Source organism: Anabas testudineus, chromosome 1, assembly GCF_900324465.2.
Source record: "Anabas testudineus chromosome 1, fAnaTes1.2, whole genome shotgun sequence".
NCBI lineage: Eukaryota > Metazoa > Chordata > Actinopteri > Anabantiformes > Anabantidae > Anabas > Anabas testudineus.
In genome coordinates, this window is record NC_046610.1 from 19,188,527 (window position 1) to 19,210,219 (window position 21,693).

The following is a 21,693-nucleotide window of genomic DNA, read 5'->3' on the forward strand; positions in this document are numbered from 1 at the left end:
TATCAATAGTGATTATCCCTGTTGCAGTCTGGCTGTAATTCCCCCAGGCCCATACACATTCACCCCACTTTCCACCAGAATCCTGCTGAGAGAAGCCAGCCTGCAGCACTTAAATCATCCTGCCTTACTATGATCTTATTGTGAACTGTGGTCACTAGACCTGATCCTCATTTTGCCCTGAACCTGTCTCTCTGCTTTTGGCCCCTGGAATCCAGTGAGTTATCTGATTCTCTGGTTATTGGCTCAGTCTGTACTGTAAACTCCTGTTTCTTGCGTTTGAAAATAAGTAAATATTTTTTTTTACATTTTAAAAAGCTGTGGCAACATTCCACCTATTTGATTTTTAGGGTTAAAAATGTTTATTGCTTACTTTTGGTGTTCCTTTGCTAATTTGCTGTGTTTTTCTGCACTTTTATAATTTTATTGCTCTTTTTAAGCTATCTGGCAATCTTCTGTTAGCTGTTTGTTCAATGACACATATTTTCTTTAATTTTGTATTTACTTTAAAATCATTCCATCATAATTTTCATGAAAATTTCTATGAAAATCTATTTTATTATAGAATAACTGAATTATCAGAGAGGCTGATTTTAGTCTCAAACTAGATGATTAAGTGACTAAAATAACATCTGCACAGATGTTTCGGCCCTGACTAATACAAATCTGACAGATCAATAATTAAATGTATATCTATGTTTTTCATTTAAACTTTAATCAGCAAACTGACATTGACGTTACTGTGTTTCATTGTAATTTTACAATTTTAATGTGGAATATTTAAGTTGTATGGAGGTTAAACCAGAAACACACCATCTCCTGTGTGGCTTTTTAATAACAAACAGACAAATAAAAAAGTTATTGGAAGCTGAGTACACAATAGAATTTTATTTATTCTGTATCCGACCTCACAGGATGTGAGTATTTTTTGCTGTCAGCACAAACAGCTGCTTGTGTCATTGAAATAAACATATGAATTACTTACTAATGTATACATACATAGTGTAAAGACATTAGGTTGGAGCGCCCCTTGGTGGTAGAAATGTGAACACTTGATGACTGAACTACTTTAACAATATACCAACTAAAAGCTGACGGAGCTGATCATCTTTCACGTCCTGCAGTGATAAATATTATATTTATTAACTATAGTCTAAGTGAATTCACATGAAGGTGAGTTTCTTTTCTTTGTACCACCTCAGTCAGTTTAACTGATATGAGAATATGAATTACTGTTATAATTTCTCTATTCTACACATAATGATCAGAAATCAAGAAGGGAGTTTGTCAGAATAGATGTATAACTAGTAGAGTTCGATCAACTCTGATGATCAAAGTGTACTAATGACAGAGTTCAGGATTTACATGGCACACTGACACAAGTTGTGGGTGGAACATTTCTATGTTATTTAATGTTATATAATCCGTTTTGTAGTTTCTCTTTTCTCACAAAAGCATTAAGATGTGGTACCTTCGAATTCTGCTGTTCATCCTCTTCAGTAAGTTATTTGAATTAAACAAAGATCTTTATTTTTATTTATGCAACCACAAGCATTGTGTACTATAAAATAATAGTACACTGAGGTTGAAAAAAAATACATATAGTGTTTGTGTCTTCATAAACCTAAAATAAACAAACATCAGTTTTAATCTATTTCTCATTGTTTTCAGAGATTATCCAAATGTAAAGTTTCCTGCTCTTATGCCAAAGGATACGAGTCTAATGAGAAGTACTTGTGCAGAAACAACTGCAGCAGTAATGATGATGTTCTGATCACAACGACAGCAGCACATAAGAACAGATACTCCATCAGTGATGACACAAACAGGTTTTCACAGCCACCATCTCTAATCTTAATCAAAACTATGCTGGGAAATACTGGTGTGGGGTGACGAGGAGTGGAAAAGATTACTACCCTGCCAAGTCAAACTGAAGGTGGAGAAAGGTAAATAAATATAATTTATATCGATTTGTCACGTCAGCATCCTATAAATTTTAACACTATTCTTATGTGTCATTTTTAACAAGGTGTGGAAAAAATATTTACCCTGAAGTCAGACTAAAGATAGTCACAGGTAAATAAACTCTGACTTGCCTTGATGGCAGCATATGTCTTTCTAAAATCCCAACATTCTCATAATTGCTGATATTACCTTCACACATATCCTCATACAATCGCACATGAGTTTTTTTCATCTTTTGACGCCAGTCTGAATGGTCTCTAGCGCGAAAAACCTAATGTCTATTTTAACCAAAAATAAACTGAAATGTGGTCTCATGTGACCACAGAGGATGTTTTTACTGTCATTTGGTTCATCTGACATAACAACATGCTCAGAGAACTCAGCGGCATTTCTGCAAAACCTGCACTAACAAATACTGTTTTTCAACTATTTCACAATTCTCTCACAAAGTGCAAAGTGATGAGCTCTGACCATCTTTGCTTGAAAAGGCTGTGCCTTTAGTGGATGCTCCTTTTATTCCCAATCATCACCATCCCTTGTTACCAACTTGTTATCAACATTGTCTTACTTTGGCGCTGGTCCAACCTTTTTTGAGTGAGTTAAAGGAATCAAACTGTGTTTATAATGCCTGCTTTTACTGAGCCATTTTCTTTTTTTTTTTTTTTACTATATTTGTCAATGTAAAATATCAGTTTTTTTATTGTTAATTTGATATTGAATTAATGTTTACACACTCTGACAGGCACATATTGTGACAATTCCACCAATGTCCAAAGTTATGAGGGAGGTTCAGTGTCCATCAGTTGTCCATATGAGTCTCAGGACCAGAACAACATGAAGTACATCTGCAGAGGAAACCAGCCGTCCTCATGTCTGCAGCAGGCACTAATCACCTCTAACAACAGACAAAACACACAGTTCAGTCTGACTGATGACAAGGTATCAAGAAAATTCACAGTGACCATTACCAGTTAGACCCAAAAGGATTCTGGGTCGTATCTTTGTGGCGTAAAGAGAAACACAGGACTGGATGTTTTCTCTGCTGTTGATCTGGAGGTCAGAGGTGAGAGGTCACATTTGTCTTCCGCTGGTAATCTCAGTATGAGAAATGCATATTCATTTAAAAAAAAAATTGCACGTTCAGAAAATATACATTTTTCAAAAATAATTGTGTAAAAAAAAAAAAAAAATCACACAATTAACATATAATTTTGGTTTTAGTGGACCCAATTATAATGCCAGATACAAGTAAATTAAAGAAGATTATTGTAACAAGAATGATGGTAGAATGATACAGGAACCAAACGTGGGGATACAGGGAACTCTGGGAGTTGAAGACTGGGAAATACAAAATGGCAGAAGCCAATATGGCAATCGCCATGTGACGGGAGGTAAGGACTTGATGACTGAGGGAGGCTGAGAAGCGGTGAAACTAATAACAGTAATTGACAGGACGGTAAGGACGAAGTGCAGAGACAGATTTAAGTGGATAGAAAGATTTGGAAGAGTTCCATTTTCAGCAAGTTTTTTAAAGTTGAGAGGCAGCTGAGTGTGCAGAAGAGGGCAGGTCGTTCCACCATCATGGAACCACTGAGCTGAAAAGCTTTGCCAGGGAGCTTTTTTCTTTCTGAAGTGAGGTGAACACAAGACAAGTGTCTGTCTACAAGGGATTGTAGTCCTGGATCAGGGAGTTCAGGTAAGCTGATGCTGTTAAGTTGACCACTTTGTAGGCAAAGTTCAGGGCTTTGAATCTGATGCGGACAGCTTCAGGAAGCCAGTGCAGAGATTTGAAAAGTGGTGTAACGTGTCCTTTTAGGCTGATCAAAACTGAGACATACTGCTGAACTTTGGATCATCTGGAGGGGTTTGATGTCTCATCCTGGTAACCCCGTCAGTATGACATTGCAGTATTGAGCCGACATATGACCAGAGCCTGCACAATGAGTTGTGTTGTATAGTCCAAAAAGTAGGATCCGATCTTTCTGATGTTGAACAGGGTAAATCTGACATTTCATAATCGTTCACTTCACTATGCATAAGTATCCTTTTTTTTCCACATCTAGTGGAGGACACTCGCATTCCTTGTAGAGGTTGTAGTTTCCACCCATTACCATTGAGAGTCTTAAGTCATCAGAGGCACAAATCTGAGGAGAGCCACTAAAAGCTGAGGAGGCAGAGCAGGGGAGTTTCTGGCTCTGGCTCAGTAGGAGAGAGAAACTGTGGGGGAAGCAGGGATCTTAAGGCCAGATGAAGGGGGCGGTAGTAAACTGTCCCCATCACTGGTCCACCACCTCAGATGTTCTAGGATTAAGGGACAGAAACATCAACATAATGGTGGAAAGTTAAACATCAGCAGGTATTTTGTTTTCTTATTCAGTTTGTGCTTGTTGTTGACTCCTGTTGTTGAATGGATGGAACAAGAATGAGAAACCAGCTGTTAAGGAAACTAGAAAAGCGCAATATAAGTGCAACTCTTTTACCATTACTGTCTGACAGCTGCTTTAGCAATATAATGAATCGCAAAAAAGGTTTAGGAGCACAGTGTTACTGGCTGTGCAAATACGTATATCTGAACAAATCACCTTTGTGCTCTTGGTGATTTAGAGGTTGAGAAGCCATGAAGCATAGTATGCAACATTTTCACCTAACATCCAGCTTTAGTGAATTATGTTGCAGGTTATTGCCCATATCTATTTCTCATTTTATGTCCTGTCAGAATATTTTTTAACACTAAAAAGCATATACAATACAAAAAAAGGGTTCCAAAAACTGAAAAGTTGCAAATGTGTAGATGTATTCTTTAGTGAATTTGCTCCAATAGTCAGCAGTCCTAACAAATGTTGTTGTTGACACAGTCTTTCCACATAAGACCAGCACTATGATCTCTACCATCACTGTGGAACAGCTCAAATCACAAGCAACACACATCCCAAATAAACATATTAATGGTTAGTGTGTTAGACATCAGAGAGTTCACACTGTCTGCTGATCCTTCTCCTTTTTGTTCTTGAGATGGTGATAACAGTTATCTGTTATGCTTTCTGTGTGTTTTCAGATGTTACACTCACTAACATGATGGTTTACATTGTGTCCACTGCTCTACATACTGAGAGGCTCTACTTTTTTTTTTTTTTTTTCAATGTGTGTGCTTTAAACAAAGGCTTATCAAAATACACTACATACACAATCAGTGTAGTAATTAATTGCATCAATCTCCACTTCAACCTCATCTAACTCTCTCAAAACAAACAGCACTGCATGAATGTGTTGTTGACTCACTGCAGGAAAAATACTTCTACAACAAAGACTGAATACATGAGTATTTGTCTTTCTGCTGAGTGACAGAGAAAATGTAGGAAAGTCTGTTCACTTTATAGAAGCATGAAGCATCTCAAGCCATGTTTTTTTTTTTTTTTTTGTCACCACAAATTAATAAAACTGCTTCTTATTCCATTAAACAAATGCAACAATCTGTGTAAATCTGTGAGAGGACTGGTTCTGTAGTTCCCTCTTAATCTCAATCTCATGCATTGTAACACACATTTGTGGGTATCTGGTGGCTGAATGATTAGACACATACCAAACCATGACATCATGGTTTGTTTCCCATTTTAATTTTTTTTTTACTCTCTGTCTCTATCAAATAAAGAAAATATCATGGTAAATGGTCTGCACTTATATAGTGCTTTTCCACCTAGATGGTACTCAAAACGCTTTACACACACACACACACACACACACACACACACACACACACACACACACACACACACACACACTTTGGCATGTGACGTGGCAGCCGGGAATTGAACCAGCAATCCTGTGATTTATAGTCAACTGCTAAATATAAATATATTTAGGTCCATTGTTGTGCTGAGTCTCCACAGTGTGAATACGAATTTACAGACAAACACTCAGCAAACATGAGAAGTCATCAGGCAGTTTAACAGAGTTTGACAGGCTGTTACTAACGAGTTAACTAGTGGACCCAGTTGCAGAATGACAGCAGAAAAACAGAGAGGGATTTCCCATAAAAGATTAACAGAGGTAGTAACAAATGCTGAACAGACATAATGTAATGCAAACAAAATCTCAAAAAGGAGAAACGGACTAAAGAACACTGCAAAAGGCAGGTAAACTAGAAACTCACTAACTAACTAAACTGACTTCACTAACAAGACTTACAAACCGTGGTGATGAAAGCTAGAGGTCTGGGAAAAGGTGAATGGAGGAGGCAGGGAAAAAACGAGGTTGACAGTAGTCACACTAGTAAATGACAAACACAGAAATGGACTTAAATACAAGACACACTAAGGATTAACACAACACACCTGCTAAAAACACACATCTGTTGCCACTCAAATCAGAGACAGAGACCTCCGGGGACACTGCCTCAGCTGGCCGGAGGAGGGAAATGTAACACACACTAGATCTTAGCGACAACCTGAGCTGTACTGTAGTTATCTTCAGTGAATGTGAACATAATGCCATGTGACTGATTCATTCACAGATTCTTTTGTTAACTCGTCACCTGAGACAAAGCTGCTGCTGGAGCTGCTGCTGCCAACATGTGTAACCAGGCAACACCAAACAAACACACCACTTGTTCTGGAGCAGGACTGTTGACACTGTGCACTAAAGTCTTCTTAAAGCAGGTCGTCAGCTTTGTGTCTGTAACTGAGCTGTCATAAAATGAGCTCTGAGGTTTTAGTGTCACGGCCACACTATGACAGCAGAGCTGTGGCTCAGGGGGTCCTGAAAGAGTCTCCTGTAGGACTGGAGGTCCCGCAGTCCTCCTCAGGCTCAGGTACAACGGGGTACCGCTCTGCTAAATACACCCCAGCTGAGTGGTTCTCCAACTATCACAGTATCCTCCAACAGGCTGGAACTGACCACCACGAGGCTCAAAGTATCCAGAGAGAGTCCAGAACTCTGTACCAGGACACAGAGGAAGCCACTTTGAAGACCCAGGCTGAGGGAACACGTCTTCTGGGAGAAAGACTACAAGACATCCACTACTGGAAGTCTGAGCTGCAGCGGCACATCGACCATCTGCTGACCGACACCGAGACACTGCTGGCACTGAAGACGCGGCTGGAGAAGGCGCTGGACGCCACCGAGACTCCGTACGCCATCACCACAGATAATCTGAACTGCAGGACAAGAAGACTGGGACCAGACCTGGTACAGGACACAGTGGAGGAGGAGCTGATGAAGGTGAACATTGACAGGACAGTGAACATTAGAGAAGTGAAGTGTTATAAACTTACACAATATTTCATCTATGAACTTATCAAGACTTTAATTAATTATTCAGCTGCTTAAACTAAATTTTATAACAGATATAAAACAATTAGAGTTTCCACTTGTCAGTCAACAGAAGATTAATGTGCAACTATTCTGATGATGAATTAACTGAGTCCAAATGAACAAATGTTTGAGATCCACTAATATTTAATAGAGAGATGTAAGATTCTGTCTGATCAGAAACACACAGAAGACAGTATCCATCTGTCCTTTTATGGTTTCATGGTAAAATATGAAATAAACACATTAAGCTGGTGTAATAATAATAATAATGAACAATTACCTGCAGTCTTTACAACAACAGTTCAGTTGTGTGCTCACAGTCATTTTCTCTGGATCAAGTGTCTCATACTGAGTTCAGTGTAACAGTAAAGCAGCTCCAGCAGAGGGCTCAGTGGGACTGTGTTTTACAGGAAGTGGACCTGATCAGGAGCGTCCAGGACCTTCTGAAGAGAACTACAGCTCAGGTTGTCACTCAGATCAAGTGAGTGTCTCTTTACAGAAACGTACATTTCCTGACATGTACGTCATTCATAAAATGTCATTTAGACGTCTGACTTGACCAGGCTGTAATAAAGTATCTATCTATCTTTGATGTGTGTGTCAGGTTGAACAGAGAGGCCAAGCACATGTTAGAGTTGGACTGGTCTGATAAGTACCAGGCCTACAGCTTTGATGACCACTGTGGGAGACACAGTAACAGGAGTCCAGACACAAAGCACCACCCAGGCTCAGCTGCCATGCAGGACCAGTGAGTGTGAGCTATGAGTCTGTGAATCTGCAATTACACAATGATACAGTTACACTCTGTGTCTTCTGGTTTGATGCAGAGTGTGTAACCGCTCGTCGTGGATGAAGTTCAGCCAGGACAACCTGAACAAGGCCCTGCAGGAGGAACAGGCCACCAACAGTCTCAGGTCAGAGTGCTGCAGAGTAATGATGATGAAGATCAGTGTGATGGGAGCTCAAAGCGTCACTGTGGTAAAAGTTTTCAGTGAACTTAATTAAGCTGTTTGTGTGTCAGACTGCTGGTGGAGCAGATGCTGCAGGACACCACTGAGGATCTGAGAGTCCAGTGCGCCAAGGTGGACCAAGCCTTCAGCCAGCGCTGTGTGGAGCTGGTACAGGCCAAGACTCAGCTGGAGATGAAGCTTACAAAGGTCCACAGAGAGACAGACAGTCAGACAGTCAGACAGATAGTCAGTCAGAACGACAGGGTGATCTATTGATGGTTATTAATTGTGTGACCATGTGTGTACAGACTTTGGAGCAGATCGGGGTCCAGGAGAGGAATATTCTGGTTCTACAGAAGGCCATCAACAACAAAGAGACTCCACTGAGAGTAGCTCAGTCCAGACTTTACCTTCGCTCTCTCAGACCCAACATGGAGCTCTGCAGGGATGAACCCCAGCTCAGGTACATACACACACACACACACACACACACACACACACACACACACACACACAGATCTGAATCATGTGCTGTCTCACCTTCCTGTTCATCTCCTGTCTTGCTGCTTCTGTGTCTAGTTTGGAGGGGGAGGTGAGACAAATTGATGCCACTCTGACATCTCTGAACCAGCAGCTGAGCGAGGCCAGAAGCTCCCTGTCCCACCTGGAGGAGTCACGCATGGCTCTAGAGAAAGACATTAACTGTAAAACTCACTCACTGTTCATTGATAGAGACAAGTGCATGACTCACCGTAAACGATACCCAACAGTCTCCACACTGTCAGGATACTAAAGGTAAATGATGCATGATGATTAATTTTTAATATATGTTCTCTGTACGTCATCATCACTGATCACATTTTCTGATTATCTATAGTGTCTGTAGTAAATCTACCTGCTGCAGACATGTGGCTGGCTGGTGTCCTCTAAATATATTCTTCATGATGTTCTGGTCCTGAGACTCATATGAACAATTGATGGACACTGAACCTCCCTCATAATTTTGGAATTTGGTGGAAACATTGCAGTAGTTGTCTGTCAGAGAGTGTTACAAAGACAAAACATGTTATACTTCAATAAAATGATCAATATTAAAATCTACAATACAAAATAAAAATAAATGTTATTGGCTAAATGTGGTGAAAAAGGGAAAGTGCTCAGTGTTTGCAGCATTATCAATGTTGTAGTACAGGATTGTTGGTAATAGAGCATATTAGCCACATTTAAATGTTGATACAAAGACACATTAAACAACTTTACTTCATTCATGCTGCATCAAATCTATATTTAATCTGTCAATATTTAATCTATTTAAATTCACGCTCAGTAATTTAATATTTTTGTCTTGTAATCAGCTTAGAGTCATTTCTCTTCTTTATTCTACTGTCCTGAGCCTGTTTAAGTGGTTTTCTGTTGCTGGTTAGTTTACTTCTTGTATTCAAGTCTGTAACTTACACCTCCTGTGTCTTGTTATTGCATAAAATCAGATATTACCCTAAATCTAAACAACAGTTATTTAAACTTTGTGACGTTCTGGATCACCTGGTTGATAAAAAGGTAGCAGCAGAAAACAACCTCAATAAACTTTGAGGGTACAAATAATTAATCTGTCATAGTGGAGGTGAAAATATAAATAGTATAACACATATTAAAATTAGGAAAGATGAAGGTTATTTCAAGCTGCTGAATTGATGTTTGACATTTAACATTCACCTGTCGTAATGCTTTAATCCACTAGAGCGAGCTATTGAGTCTCACTAGCTCATCTCCTGTCACATCTCATTACAGTGAACGTCTTCCACCTCAAAAGCAGCAGAAACATCCAGTGTAGGATTATTTTTCAGTTAGTAAAGTATACAATTAGTTATATATTAACATAACTTTGTATGTTGTAGATATTAAAGTTGTGTAAAATGTGCTTAAAGACCATCTATCTCTTCTAATAATATGTTTCATGTCTTCTCTTTGCTAAGCTGGACTGAAAAGTAAATAGCTGTGAATGATCAAAATAAGGAGAAATAAAGACAAATAATAAAAAAAGAAAAAATAAATAAATTAAATAGTACAGTGAGGTTAAGATTGAGGGAGTGAGGAGTTTGACGCACAGACAATCTTCTTCTTTTCAATTGATCTGTTTCCTTTCCTGTCCTCTGCGTCCTCTTCTCTCACACCAACTAACTTCACGTCCTCTCTCACTACAACCATAAATCTCCTCTTTGGTTTTCCTCTACAACTCCTGCCTGGCAGCTTCAACCTCAGCATCCAATTGAATATGTCCAAACCACCTCAATCTGGCCTCTCACTTTATCTCTAAAACATCTGACGTGGTCTGTCCCTCTGATGGATTCAGTACAGATCCTATCCATCCTCATCACTCCCACAGAGAACCTCAACATCTTCAGCTCTGGTACTTCCAGCTCTGCCTCCTGTCTTTTCTTCAGTGCCACTGTCTCTAAGTTGTACAGCATCGCTGGTCTCACCATCTTCTTCAACACTTTTCCTTTGTTCTCGCTGATGCTCTTTTATTAAAACGCTTCTTCACCTGTGTTCCACACTCTCTGTTGCTTTGAAGCTTTGACCCTAAGTACTTAAAGTCCTTCACCTTCTTTTCCTCTGCTCCCTGTAACCTCACCATTTCACTTGTTTCCCTCTCATTCACACACATGTATTCTGTCTTGTTGTAACCTTCATTCCTCAGCTTTTCAGAGTGCCGGTCCCAAGCCCGGATAAATAGAGAGGGTTGCGTCAGGAAGGGCATTCGGCGTAAAAATTGCCAAAATAACTATGCGAATCATGAACAAGACTTTCATACCGGATCGGTCGAGGCCCGGGTTAACAACGACCACCACCGATGCTGTTAACCTACAGGGTGCCAGTGGAAATTTGACTACTGTTGGTTGAAGAAAGAGGGGAGGCAGAAGGGTCCGTGGTCAGAGAGAGAAGGGAAACGGCAGGAGCATAGGTTTCAGAATAGGGACTCTTAACGTTGGCACATTGACAGGGAAAGGTAGAGAGCTGGCAGACATGATGGAGAGAAGGAAGGTAGATGTTCTGTGTGTGCAGGAGACAAGGTGGAAGGGCAGCAAGGCACGTAGTATTGGAGGAGGATACAAACTGTTCTACCATGGTGTGGACAGGAAGAGAAACGGGGTAGGAGTGATCCTGAAGGGGGAGTTTGTGAACAATGTTCTAGAGGTGAAAAGCGCCTCGCACAGGGTGATGAGCCTAAAGCTAGAAATTGAAGGGGTGATGGTGAATTTAGTCAGTGGGTATGCTCAACAAGTTGGCTGTGAGTTAGAAGAGAAGGAGAGATTCTGGAGTGGGTTTGATGAGATCATAGAGAGTATCCCCAGAGGAGAGAGAGTTGTTGTTGGAGCAGACTTTAATGGGCATGTTGGTGAGGGCAACAGAGGTGATGAGGAGGTGATGGGCAGGTTTGGTGTGAAGGAAAGGAATCTGGAAGGACAGATGGTGGTGGACTTTGCTAAGAGGATGGAAATGGCTGTAGTCAACACTTACCTCCAGAAGAGAGAGGAACACAAGGTAGAAGCGTTAGGTTACAGGGGAAGAAGAAGAAGGTGCACAATGCAACTCCCTTTGTCCATCTCTGTACTTCATCAGCATCCTCCGAGCAAATACTGCATCTGTTGTACTGTTTCTAGGTATGAAACCATATTGCTGCTTACAAATGCTCACCTCTGCCATTAGCCTAGCTTCAACCACTCTTTCCCACAACTTCAATGTGTGACTAATCAGCTTTTTTCCTCTGTATGAACCACAGCTCTGCACATTTTCTTGTTCTTAAAACTTGGCACCAGCACAATTTCCTCAAGCATCCGCTCACTGTCCAAGATCTTGTTGTTAAGTAAACTAGTCCACTCCACTGCCACCTCTTCCAGACACTTCCATACCTCCACAGGTACAGTATGTCATCAGGACCAACTGCCTTTCCACTTTTCATCCTCTTCAGTTCCCTCCTCACTTCACTCTTACTAATCTTTGCTGCTTTCTGTTCCACAACAGTCACCTCTTCTACTCTTGGTTCTTATTCATTTTCCTCATTCATCAACCTTTCAAAGTACTACTTCCATCATTCAATCACCACTTATCAGGGCACCTCTCAATACATACAAATCCTTCCTATCTCTGTCTCCTTACCTTGCCAACCTGTACGGATCCACCTCTCCCTCTTTACTGTCCAACCTAGTAAACAAGTCCTCATGTCATTTGTTTGGCCTTCACCTTCTCTACCTTCACCTTACGCTGCATCTCCCTGTACTCCTGTCTACTCTTCAGTCCTCTCAGTGTCCCTTTTCTTCTTAGTTAACCTCTTTCTCTTTATACACACATCAACTTCCTTATTCCACCACCACGTCTCCTTCACCTTACACTTGAAGACACACCATGTATCCTCCACATACAATATTAGGACTGTTTTAACTTGTAATTGATATAATTAATTATCAGTGGAGCTCCACAATAAAAGATGTGCATACATGAGGTATAAAATGATCACTTTAGATGGTATATAGATGAATTTCTGACAGAGAAACACAGGCCTGGCTGTTTTCTCTGCTGTTGATCTGGAAGTCAGAGGTGAGAGGTCTCTTCCTGCTCTCGTCTGTTTTCCAGGCGAGACACAGTTAATCTCGAACAGACCTTAAATCTATGTAGTTGAACTGTTTTATTCCAGCTGAGCATAGTTCCACCCACCTGACCAGCCGGCCAATCAGAACTAGGGGGATGATCTTAAAGACACAGGACCTTAAACAAGCCTTTTCAGACTTAAAGCCAGATGAGCTCTTGCATAAAGAGGCATTAGAACATATACAATATTTAGACTGTTTAACTTGAAAATCACATAATTCTATATCAGTGAAGCTCCTGAATCAAAGATAGAACCTGAATAAGCTTAATATGGATAAAATATATATAATATTAACTAATTTATTTTATGAGGCATACACATTGGTTCCTGACACTACAAGTAGTAACTGTGTCAGTTAGAAAAACATTATGTCAAAAACTTACTAATGTAAACATATATAAAGAGAGAACAAATACAAGATACTGTATGGACTTTATAATGTAGTTACCATTACACTCATGTAGTATTTACTTCACAGTGTGAAGACATTAGGTTGGAGCGCCCCTTGGTGGCAGAAATGACAAACACTTGATGACTGAACTACTTTGACAATAGACCAACTAAAAGCTAACATCATCTTTCACGTCCTGCAGTGATAAACATTATATATATTAACTATAATGTAAGTGGATTCAAATGAAGGTGAGTTTGTTTTCTTTGTACCACCTCAGTCAGTTTAACTGGTATGAGAATATGAGAATGAATTAATGTCATAATTTCTCAGTTTCACACATAAAGATCAGAAATCAGGAAGTGAGTTTGTCAGAATAGATGCATCAAAAAACTCTCTCAAAGTGAGACAGTTCAGCATTTACACACTGACACAAATTGTGGGTGGAACATTTCTAAGTTAGTATAACTTATTTTGTAGTTTCTCTTTTCACACAAAAGATGAAGATGTGGTGCCTTCAAATTCTGCTGTTCATCCTCTTCAGTAAGTTCTTTAAATCAAACAATGACCTTTATTTGTATTTATGCAAACACAAGTATTATATAGAATAAAATTTAATAAATTAAAGTTCACTTTCTTTTTTTTATTTTTTGTTGTAGTGACCGGTGCAGCAGAGATTATCCCTGTGTTTGGATATGAAGGGAAACAAGCTAAAGTTTCCTGCTCTTATGACAAGGGATATGAATCTTATGAGAAGTACTTGTGCAGAAACGACTGCGGCAGAAATGATGTCCTGATCACAACAACACAAGGAAGTAAAAACAGATACTCAATCAGTGATGACACAAACAAACGGGTTTTCACAGCCACCATCTCTAATCTTACTCAAAACGATGCTGGGAAATACTGGTGTGGGGTGACGAGGAGTGGAAAGGATTACTACCCTGCTGAAGTCAAACTGAAGGTGGAGAAAGGTAATTCGAAATTATTTTCATCACTTTGTGATGTCAATATCCTATGAATTATCAATCAGTCTGAATATAGTCAGAGGTAAATAAACTCTATGCCAAATTTCAATATTGTTGTAAAGTAAAATTCATTATTTTGTTAATCAACACCGGTTTGTTTGATTTGTACTGGTTGACCTTATAATGTATTATGAATATGGGATCACAGAATAATAAATTCAATTATCTACATGTTAGGTATTTGTAATGAGGCACTTCTTTATTAAAATATACCTCTATGGAAAGACATGGTTTCCTCCACTACACTTATGTGACAAGTTTATTTACTGTATAGATTAATATTGTACAAACTCAAATTAGGATTTTTTTTACATTACAATTAAAACTTTTTATTTTATTTATGTGATAAAAGTACAAAGAGAAGATTTTTAGTGTTTTCACTGATCTACTCAAATTGTCTTTTGTAAAGATTAATCAATTTTAAAAAGTTGGGACTGAGGCTTGTTGCAGACAGGCCGGTCAAGTACAGACTCTCTGTGTATGTGGAGCCACTCTGTTGTAGCACTGTTGACTTTTTCATCTTTAGCTGACAACAGTCTGGATGGTCTTGTTCTTTGAACTTGTTTCTGAAAAGAGTTGATGTACGGCTTCATCCTTGCACAGTAAAGTTTCAGTTTGGCTGTATGTGGCTGTATTTAATATTATATTATGATGGATCTTTATACAATAGCAACTGAGACGTTAACGCAGGTCGAGCACATTCATTAGTGGCATCTGCCCTTTACACACAGAGATTTCTCCTCTGATCCTTCCAGCCCCTGAATTTTTTTTCACAACAGAATTAACTATAATGAAAAACCTAACTTTACTGTAATGTTAAATTTACACACACAGCTGGGAGCTGGGACTGTGACAGTGCCTGCATACTGAGAACTTTTTAAAGAAATACTTTTGTATTTTATTTAGGTGAAATTCTAAAAATATTGATATTGTTACTTTTACAAAAGTATAAATACTAAATAACACTGTCTGTTTGTTACACTCTCTGACAGACACCTGCTGTGACAGTTCCACCAAAGTCCAAAGTTATGAGGGAGGTTCAGTGTCCATCAGTTGTCCATATGAGTCTCAGGACCAGAACAACATGAAGTACATCTGCAGAGGAAACCAGCCGTCCTCATGTCTGCAGCAGGCACTAATCACCTCTAACAACAGACAAAACACACAGTTCAGTCTGACTGATGACAAGGTGTCAAGAAAATTCACAGTGACCATTACCAGTTTGACCCAAAAGGATTCTGGGTCGTACCTTTGTGGAGTGAAGAGAAACACAGGACTGGATGTTTTCTCTGCTGTTGATCTGGCGGTGAGAGGTGAGAGGTCAAAGTTTAAAGCAGAAAACAGGACTAAAAGATGACCGACAAAAAAAAACAATTTTACATTTGCATAGGTTCTGAAAATATGTCAAATATTTAAAGTAACAATTAAACATAACATACAAGAATTTCTATTAATAATAAAAGATTTCTAAATAATATTGCTCAGATTTGTTACTAGGATCTTGAACTAGATTCAAGTTTTTCTGCATATTTGTGCCTCTTAAGTACTTTTATTATTATTATTTGGTTAGAAAACACCTGCTGCAGAAGTTCCACCAAAGTCCAAAGTTGTGAGGGAGGTTCAGTGTCCATCAGTTGTCCATATGAGTCTCAGGACCAGAACAACATGAAGTACATCTGCAGAGGAAACCAGCCGTCCTCATGTCTGCAGCAGGCACTAATCACCTCTAACAACAGACAAAACACACAGTTCAGTCTGACTGATGACAAGGAGTCAAGAAAATTCACAGTGACCATTACCAGTTTGACCCAAAAGGATTCTGGGTCGTACCTTTGTGGAGTAAAGAGAAACACAGGACTGGATGTTTTCTCTGCTGTTGATCTGGAGGTCAGAGGTGAGAGGTCACAGATCTACCTCATCACACACTGAGTTGAGTCACTGTTGTTTCACATCAATAGAAATGTACATAAAGTAAATGTAGTTTTTGTTTGTTCATCACTAAACTTTGAAAGCTGATGTGTTATTAGGTCATTTTGCTCAAAGCCTCTTCTGTCTCACAGAGTGGTGCTGTGTGAAGTCCAACAAACTGAGTGGCACTGTGGGACGTCCACTAACTATGCAGTGTCCCTATCCACCACAACATGGGACAAACAGGAAGTTCCTCTGTAAGGGAGACCACCACAGAAACTGTACAGACATGGTGACCAGTCAAAACAGCTCAGGACACACTGACGTCAGGTTCACTCTGCTAGATGATGTTTCTTCCAGTTCTTTCTCAGTGACCATCACAGAGCTGAAAGCAGGTGATGCTGGGACATACTGGTGTGGCTCAGACTCACAGTGGACTTTTGGAAACTACACCAAGATTCAACTGTCACTAGGTAAAAGAGCAACACAGTTACAATGCAGCTGATTATATGAGGGAGCAGTACGACCAGCTGACCTACAAACAATGCACGTAGTGGGTATGGTCACAGTGTGGGGATCCAGTATGTATTCAGGAAGTAGTCCAGGAAATGAGTGTAAATGATCATATCGTCCAGCTGAGTAACAAAACTGATCCTGTGTGTATATGTGATAAACTAGCAGCTGTATTAAAACACACATTATTTAAGACAGTGATGCTACATTTCTCATATGTGGTTTTACTTCTGCTACTGTGTGTGAATAATAGAACAAATGTCATCAGATAAATAAGGAACATGCTGCTACTGTGAGTTATCAGGAAGGATATTTTTACATTTTCCTTTTTTTCAGATGTGGTGGTCTTTAACCCTGTGGTTTTCATTGTACCGGCTGCACTGATGTTCATACTGATATTTGTCCTGGTTGTAATTTATAAATACAAATGTCACAAAGTGCGAGGTATGTTTTACATACAGTACAAATGTATGCACACAAACAGAAACATGAACACATACACACAGGCAATGCACATAGATGTGAATGTAAACAAACTGAACATTTGTACTGTGCTGTTTTCAGGAACTGCAGCCAGAGTGAACAGAACAACCACCAGAGCCGCAGATGAAGGAGAAGCTGATGTAAGAAATTCAAAGTCAAAACCACTGCTAGTGGACACATAAGACTGAAATGTTCATTACAATCTACACTGATCAGCTGCAGCATTAAATCCACCTGGTGATTTTCAGCATGGAACAATGTAATGCTGCCGTGATTGACAGGTGTCACAATGTGCAGTGCATCACAGCTGGCTGTGTGTGGAGCTGCATAGGTATAGACTGGTCAGACTGTCCATGGTGACCATCATTAAAGCCACCAGATGGATTTAATGTTGTGTACATTACAAATATGTGGGGAAGAAAAATCCACCAATGATCAGGACTGTACAGGCAGTGGGATCATCAAAATCAATGGGTTTGTTTAAAACTGTGACTGTGCTGAGCACATTTCACTGCAGTCTGCTGTCTGATGGCAGTGTCAGTCTCAAATGTCTTAACAACTACTGCTGTTAAAGTTTGAACAGTCATTTAAGTCTCAGCAGGATGAAGTATAATACATTTAGTGTTATCATCACGTTAAAACTTTCATTTGTCCTGTAATGTGACTTATAACTAAAAAGTTCTGTACAACTAATGTCCTTCCAGCCTCATATGTATTTTGTGTTCAGTGGTAATTAGTGAATGTTAGTATGTTAAACTAAGATAGTGAAGATGATAAACATCATTAGTATATTAGCATTGTCACTGTGAGCATTTTACCATGAAGATGTTAGCATATGCTAAAAGCATGGCTTTAGACTTTGATCTGGATAATGATCAGTTTCACTGGACTTCACAGTAATCTGACCTGTGTTTTACAGGACGTCTTCCTCTGAAACACATAACAAATGAAATGATTTTCTTTATTTTTTTTTAGACTCATGAAAATAATGACGTTGTAGTGTACTCAACGATAAGGACGTCGAACCAGCAGAGCACCTGCAACCAGTACGACGAAACAGGTGGAGCCCAGCAGGACGAGATTCATGAAAACTTCAATACAACAGAAGATATTTACTGTAATGAAGATTAGAGTCAACATTGATGAGATAAACAACGTCCACACAGATGATCAAAACTTGTATTATTGTTATTGTTAATAACATTTAATAATAATATATTTAATAAATGTTAAACTGTTCAGCTAAATACCCAAAATGTAAAATGTAAATACCCATTTTAAAAAGATTTTAACATCAAAGTTCACATTGTGTACATCACATTCATTTACCTATGCTTAATAGTAACAAATAGAGCTCAACTATAAGGACAATGAGAATTATCAACTATAAGGAGGAGGCTCTCAGGGACTGTTTCGACACCACTGTGTGGATGGAGCTTTGTGACCCACATGGGGAGGACATCAGTGGCCTCACAAACTACATAACAGATTAACTCAACACCATCCAGCCGGTGCTTTTGAAAGACAAACTGGAGAGGGCTGGTGTGGACCTTGATCTTACAGAGTGGATTCTGGACTATCTCATAAAATAAGCCAGTTTGTGAGAGCCCGGGACTGTATGTCTGACCGGCTGACCTGCAGTGTGGGAGCCCCCCAGGGGACTGTTCTGGCCCCCTTCCCCCTCCTCTACACTGCAGACTTCAGGCACACGGGCAGCTGTGTTCTGCAGAAGTTCTCTGATGATTTCTGCGATTGTCGGCCTGATCACTGATGATGAAGACGCAGAGTACAGAGGACTTACGCAGAACTTTGTGGCCTGGTGTCGGCAAAACCACCTTGCGAAGAAAACCAAGGAGATGGTGGTGAATTTTGCACTGTTCCTTAACGTTGAATTACAAAGACTTAGAATATATAAATATTTATAGTACATAATGTCATCAAAAGATTCTGAGAATCTGATCTGATTGTCTATGTGCAGGGGACATGGCCAAACCACAATGTGGAAAGCCTTGCTCATCTCTGTTTCTCCTTTTATATCCTGTTATACATATGTCATATGGTATAAAAACATGTTTACACTTATATGAAACAAAAAAGAAAATTTGGTTGTTTTGATACAGTCTTTCCACAGAAGACAAGCCCTGTGATCTCCACCATCACTGTGAAACAGGTTCAATCACAAACAACACATATTCCAAGTAAACACATCAACGGTTTGTGTGTTAACGTGTTGGTGTCAGTGACACAGGAAATGAAACAAGAGTTCACACAGTCTGCTGATTCTTCTCCTTTTTGTTCTTCAGATGGTGATAACAGATATCCATTGTGCTTTCTATATGTTGTCAGATGTTACACTCACTAATTCAATTCAATTCAATTTTATTTGTATACCGCCATATTAAAACAGAAATCATCTCAAGGCACATTACAGTATATAAATGAATAAAAGAAAATACATAGAAAACCAAACAATCCTATTTGAGCAAGCATTAGGCAACAGTGGAAAGAGGAAGAAACCTCCAGCAGAACTAGGCTCAGGGTGGGTGGCCATCTGCCTCGACTGGTTGGGAAGAGTGGAAAGAGGAGAGAGAAAAGATCAACGGGCAACAAAAAACAACAACAAGCAGCAAAAACATTGGGCAGGTCGGTAGGACCAGTAACTGGACTCTGGAGATATAAAGTTCCAAGACTGAGGATACCTGCAGAAAAGTACAGAAAGAGAGAGACAGAGTAGAGGAAGCACAAATATGGGAGAGAAAGGACACAAAGTTAATGACATGCCATGGTGGCATTTGTATGGATAGACGAGGAGATAGGACAGCAGAGAGAAGATAAGCTCAGTGTATCAGTAACGGGTCCCCAAGCAGACAAACCTATAGCAGCATAAATAAGAGATGGTTCATTTGAACCATTTTATAAAAAAGGAAAGATTAAGTCTAGTCTTACAAATAGAGAGGGTGTCTGACTCCTGAACCTGAACTGGGAGCTGGTTCCACAGGAAAGGAACTTGATAGCTAAAGGCTCTGCCTCCTATTCTACATGTGGAAACTCTAGGAACCACAAGTAGACCAGCAGTCTGAGAATAGAAGGTTCTGCTGGAACATTTGGTACTATGAGGTCTGTAAGAGATAACGGAACTTGACTATGTGATTTATATGTGTGTTTTAAACTGAATTTTAGAGGGTTGCCAATGGAGAGAAGCTAACGTAGGAGAAATATGATCTCTCTTGGTATTTCCAGTCAGAAATCTGGCTGCAGCATTTTTTTAAGCAGTTATTGGGACATCCTATTAATAATAATAATACAATAGTCCAGTCTGGAAGTAACAAATGCATGGACTAGTTTATCAGCATCACTTTGGGAAATGTTGCTTCTAATTTAAGCAATATTCCTCAGGTGAAAAAAGGCAGTTCAAGATATGTGTGTTATGTATGAAGTAATACATCAAATTTGATTAGTTGACATGTATGTGATTGATTAGTTAATTGATAAGTCTCTTCCTCTTTCATAGATAAATAAAGCTGGGTATCATTTGAAGAAGGCTTTATTTTATCGTATGTCACATATTAAATTTGTAACATGTTCCCCCTGAGGGGAGAGCAGTGGGCAGCTACAAACAGCTCCCAGGAAGTTAGCGTGGAGTGTCTTGCTCAAAGACACAACTGGCAACAGAGTCTGGGTTTGAACCAGGAACGCTACCCAGGCTGATGCTCTACCCATTAACCCACCAGGCCACGTTATCATCTACATAGCAATAGAAATGTATAGTGTTTCCTTATAACATTGCCTGAGGGAGACATGTATAAAGTAAAAAGAATCGGCCCAAGCACAGAACCATGTGGAACTCTGTAACTAACTTTGATGTGCATGGAAGACTCATCATTAACATGTACAAACTGGAATTTATCTGATAGATATAATTTAAACCAGCCTAAAATGTTGTGATCTATAGTGTTGAATGCAGCACTAAGGTCTAACAAAATGAGCATAGAGAGAATTGTCTGATACTAAGAGAAGATCATTAGTGACCTTTACCAGTGCTGTTTCTGTACTATGATGTACTCTAAATCCTGACTGGAAATACTCATACAAGTTATTCCTATGCAGGTGGTCACATAATTGCTTTTCAAGAATTTTAGAGATAAAGGGCAGATTAGAAATTGGGTCCATAATTGGCTAGAGTAGGCTTTTTGATTAGAGTTTTAACTACAGCAACCTTAAAAGCCTGTGGTATGTAGACTATTAGTAAAGAGAGATTAATCTGATCTAATATAGACATGCTGATCAAAGGTAAGACACCTTTGAGCAGTCTAGTCGGGATGGGATCTAAGAGACATTTTGAAGGTTTAGATACATTAACTTGCATACAATAAATTTATAAGTAAATCCATGTCGTTCGCAGGAAGGATCTGATCAATTCTTTCTGTAATAGTTATGAGTTCTTTCATTATATTTAAGAAATTCATAAAGTCATGCTGGTGAGAGTTATTAGACACTGGG

General features: G+C 39.3%; 2 protein-coding genes across 2 annotated transcripts in view; both read left to right on the plus strand.

Annotated features, from left to right (window-relative positions):
- LOC113162441 (polymeric immunoglobulin receptor-like) overlaps positions 1-21,693 on the plus strand; it is a 48,150-nt gene that overhangs the window by 20,425 nt on the left and 6,032 nt on the right. Inside the window, exons 5-6 of the mRNA XM_026360574.1 lie at positions 15,282-15,602; positions 16,350-16,670. Of these exons, the coding sequence (XP_026216359.1) occupies positions 15,282-15,602; positions 16,350-16,670 (642 nt within the window). The remainder of the gene's footprint in view (positions 1-15,281; positions 15,603-16,349; positions 16,671-21,693) is intronic.
- On the plus strand, positions 6,477-9,262 carry LOC113162444 (tektin-4-like). Its single transcript, XM_026360576.1, has 8 exons — positions 6,477-7,179; positions 7,683-7,753; positions 7,877-8,020; positions 8,100-8,186; positions 8,294-8,429; positions 8,531-8,685; positions 8,802-9,017; positions 9,100-9,262. Exons 1-7 carry the CDS (start codon positions 6,655-6,657, stop codon positions 9,013-9,015), a joined length of 1,332 nt encoding a protein of 443 aa, XP_026216361.1. The 5' UTR covers positions 6,477-6,654; the 3' UTR covers positions 9,016-9,017; positions 9,100-9,262.

What these genes read in the sequence shown, in the direction of transcription:
- LOC113162444 (XM_026360576.1), top strand. Translation starts at nt 6,655, where the DNA reads ATGAGCTCTGAGGTTTTAGTGTCACGGCCACACTATGACAGCAGAGCT. An exon ending in TGGAGGAGGAGCTGATGAAG is followed by an intron (nt 7,180 to 7,682) that starts GTGAACATTGAC and finishes TGTGTTTTACAG; the next exon opens with GAAGTGGACCTGATCAGGAG. An exon ending in CAGGTTGTCACTCAGATCAA is followed by an intron (nt 7,754 to 7,876) that starts GTGAGTGTCTCT and finishes TGTGTGTGTCAG; the next exon opens with GTTGAACAGAGAGGCCAAGC.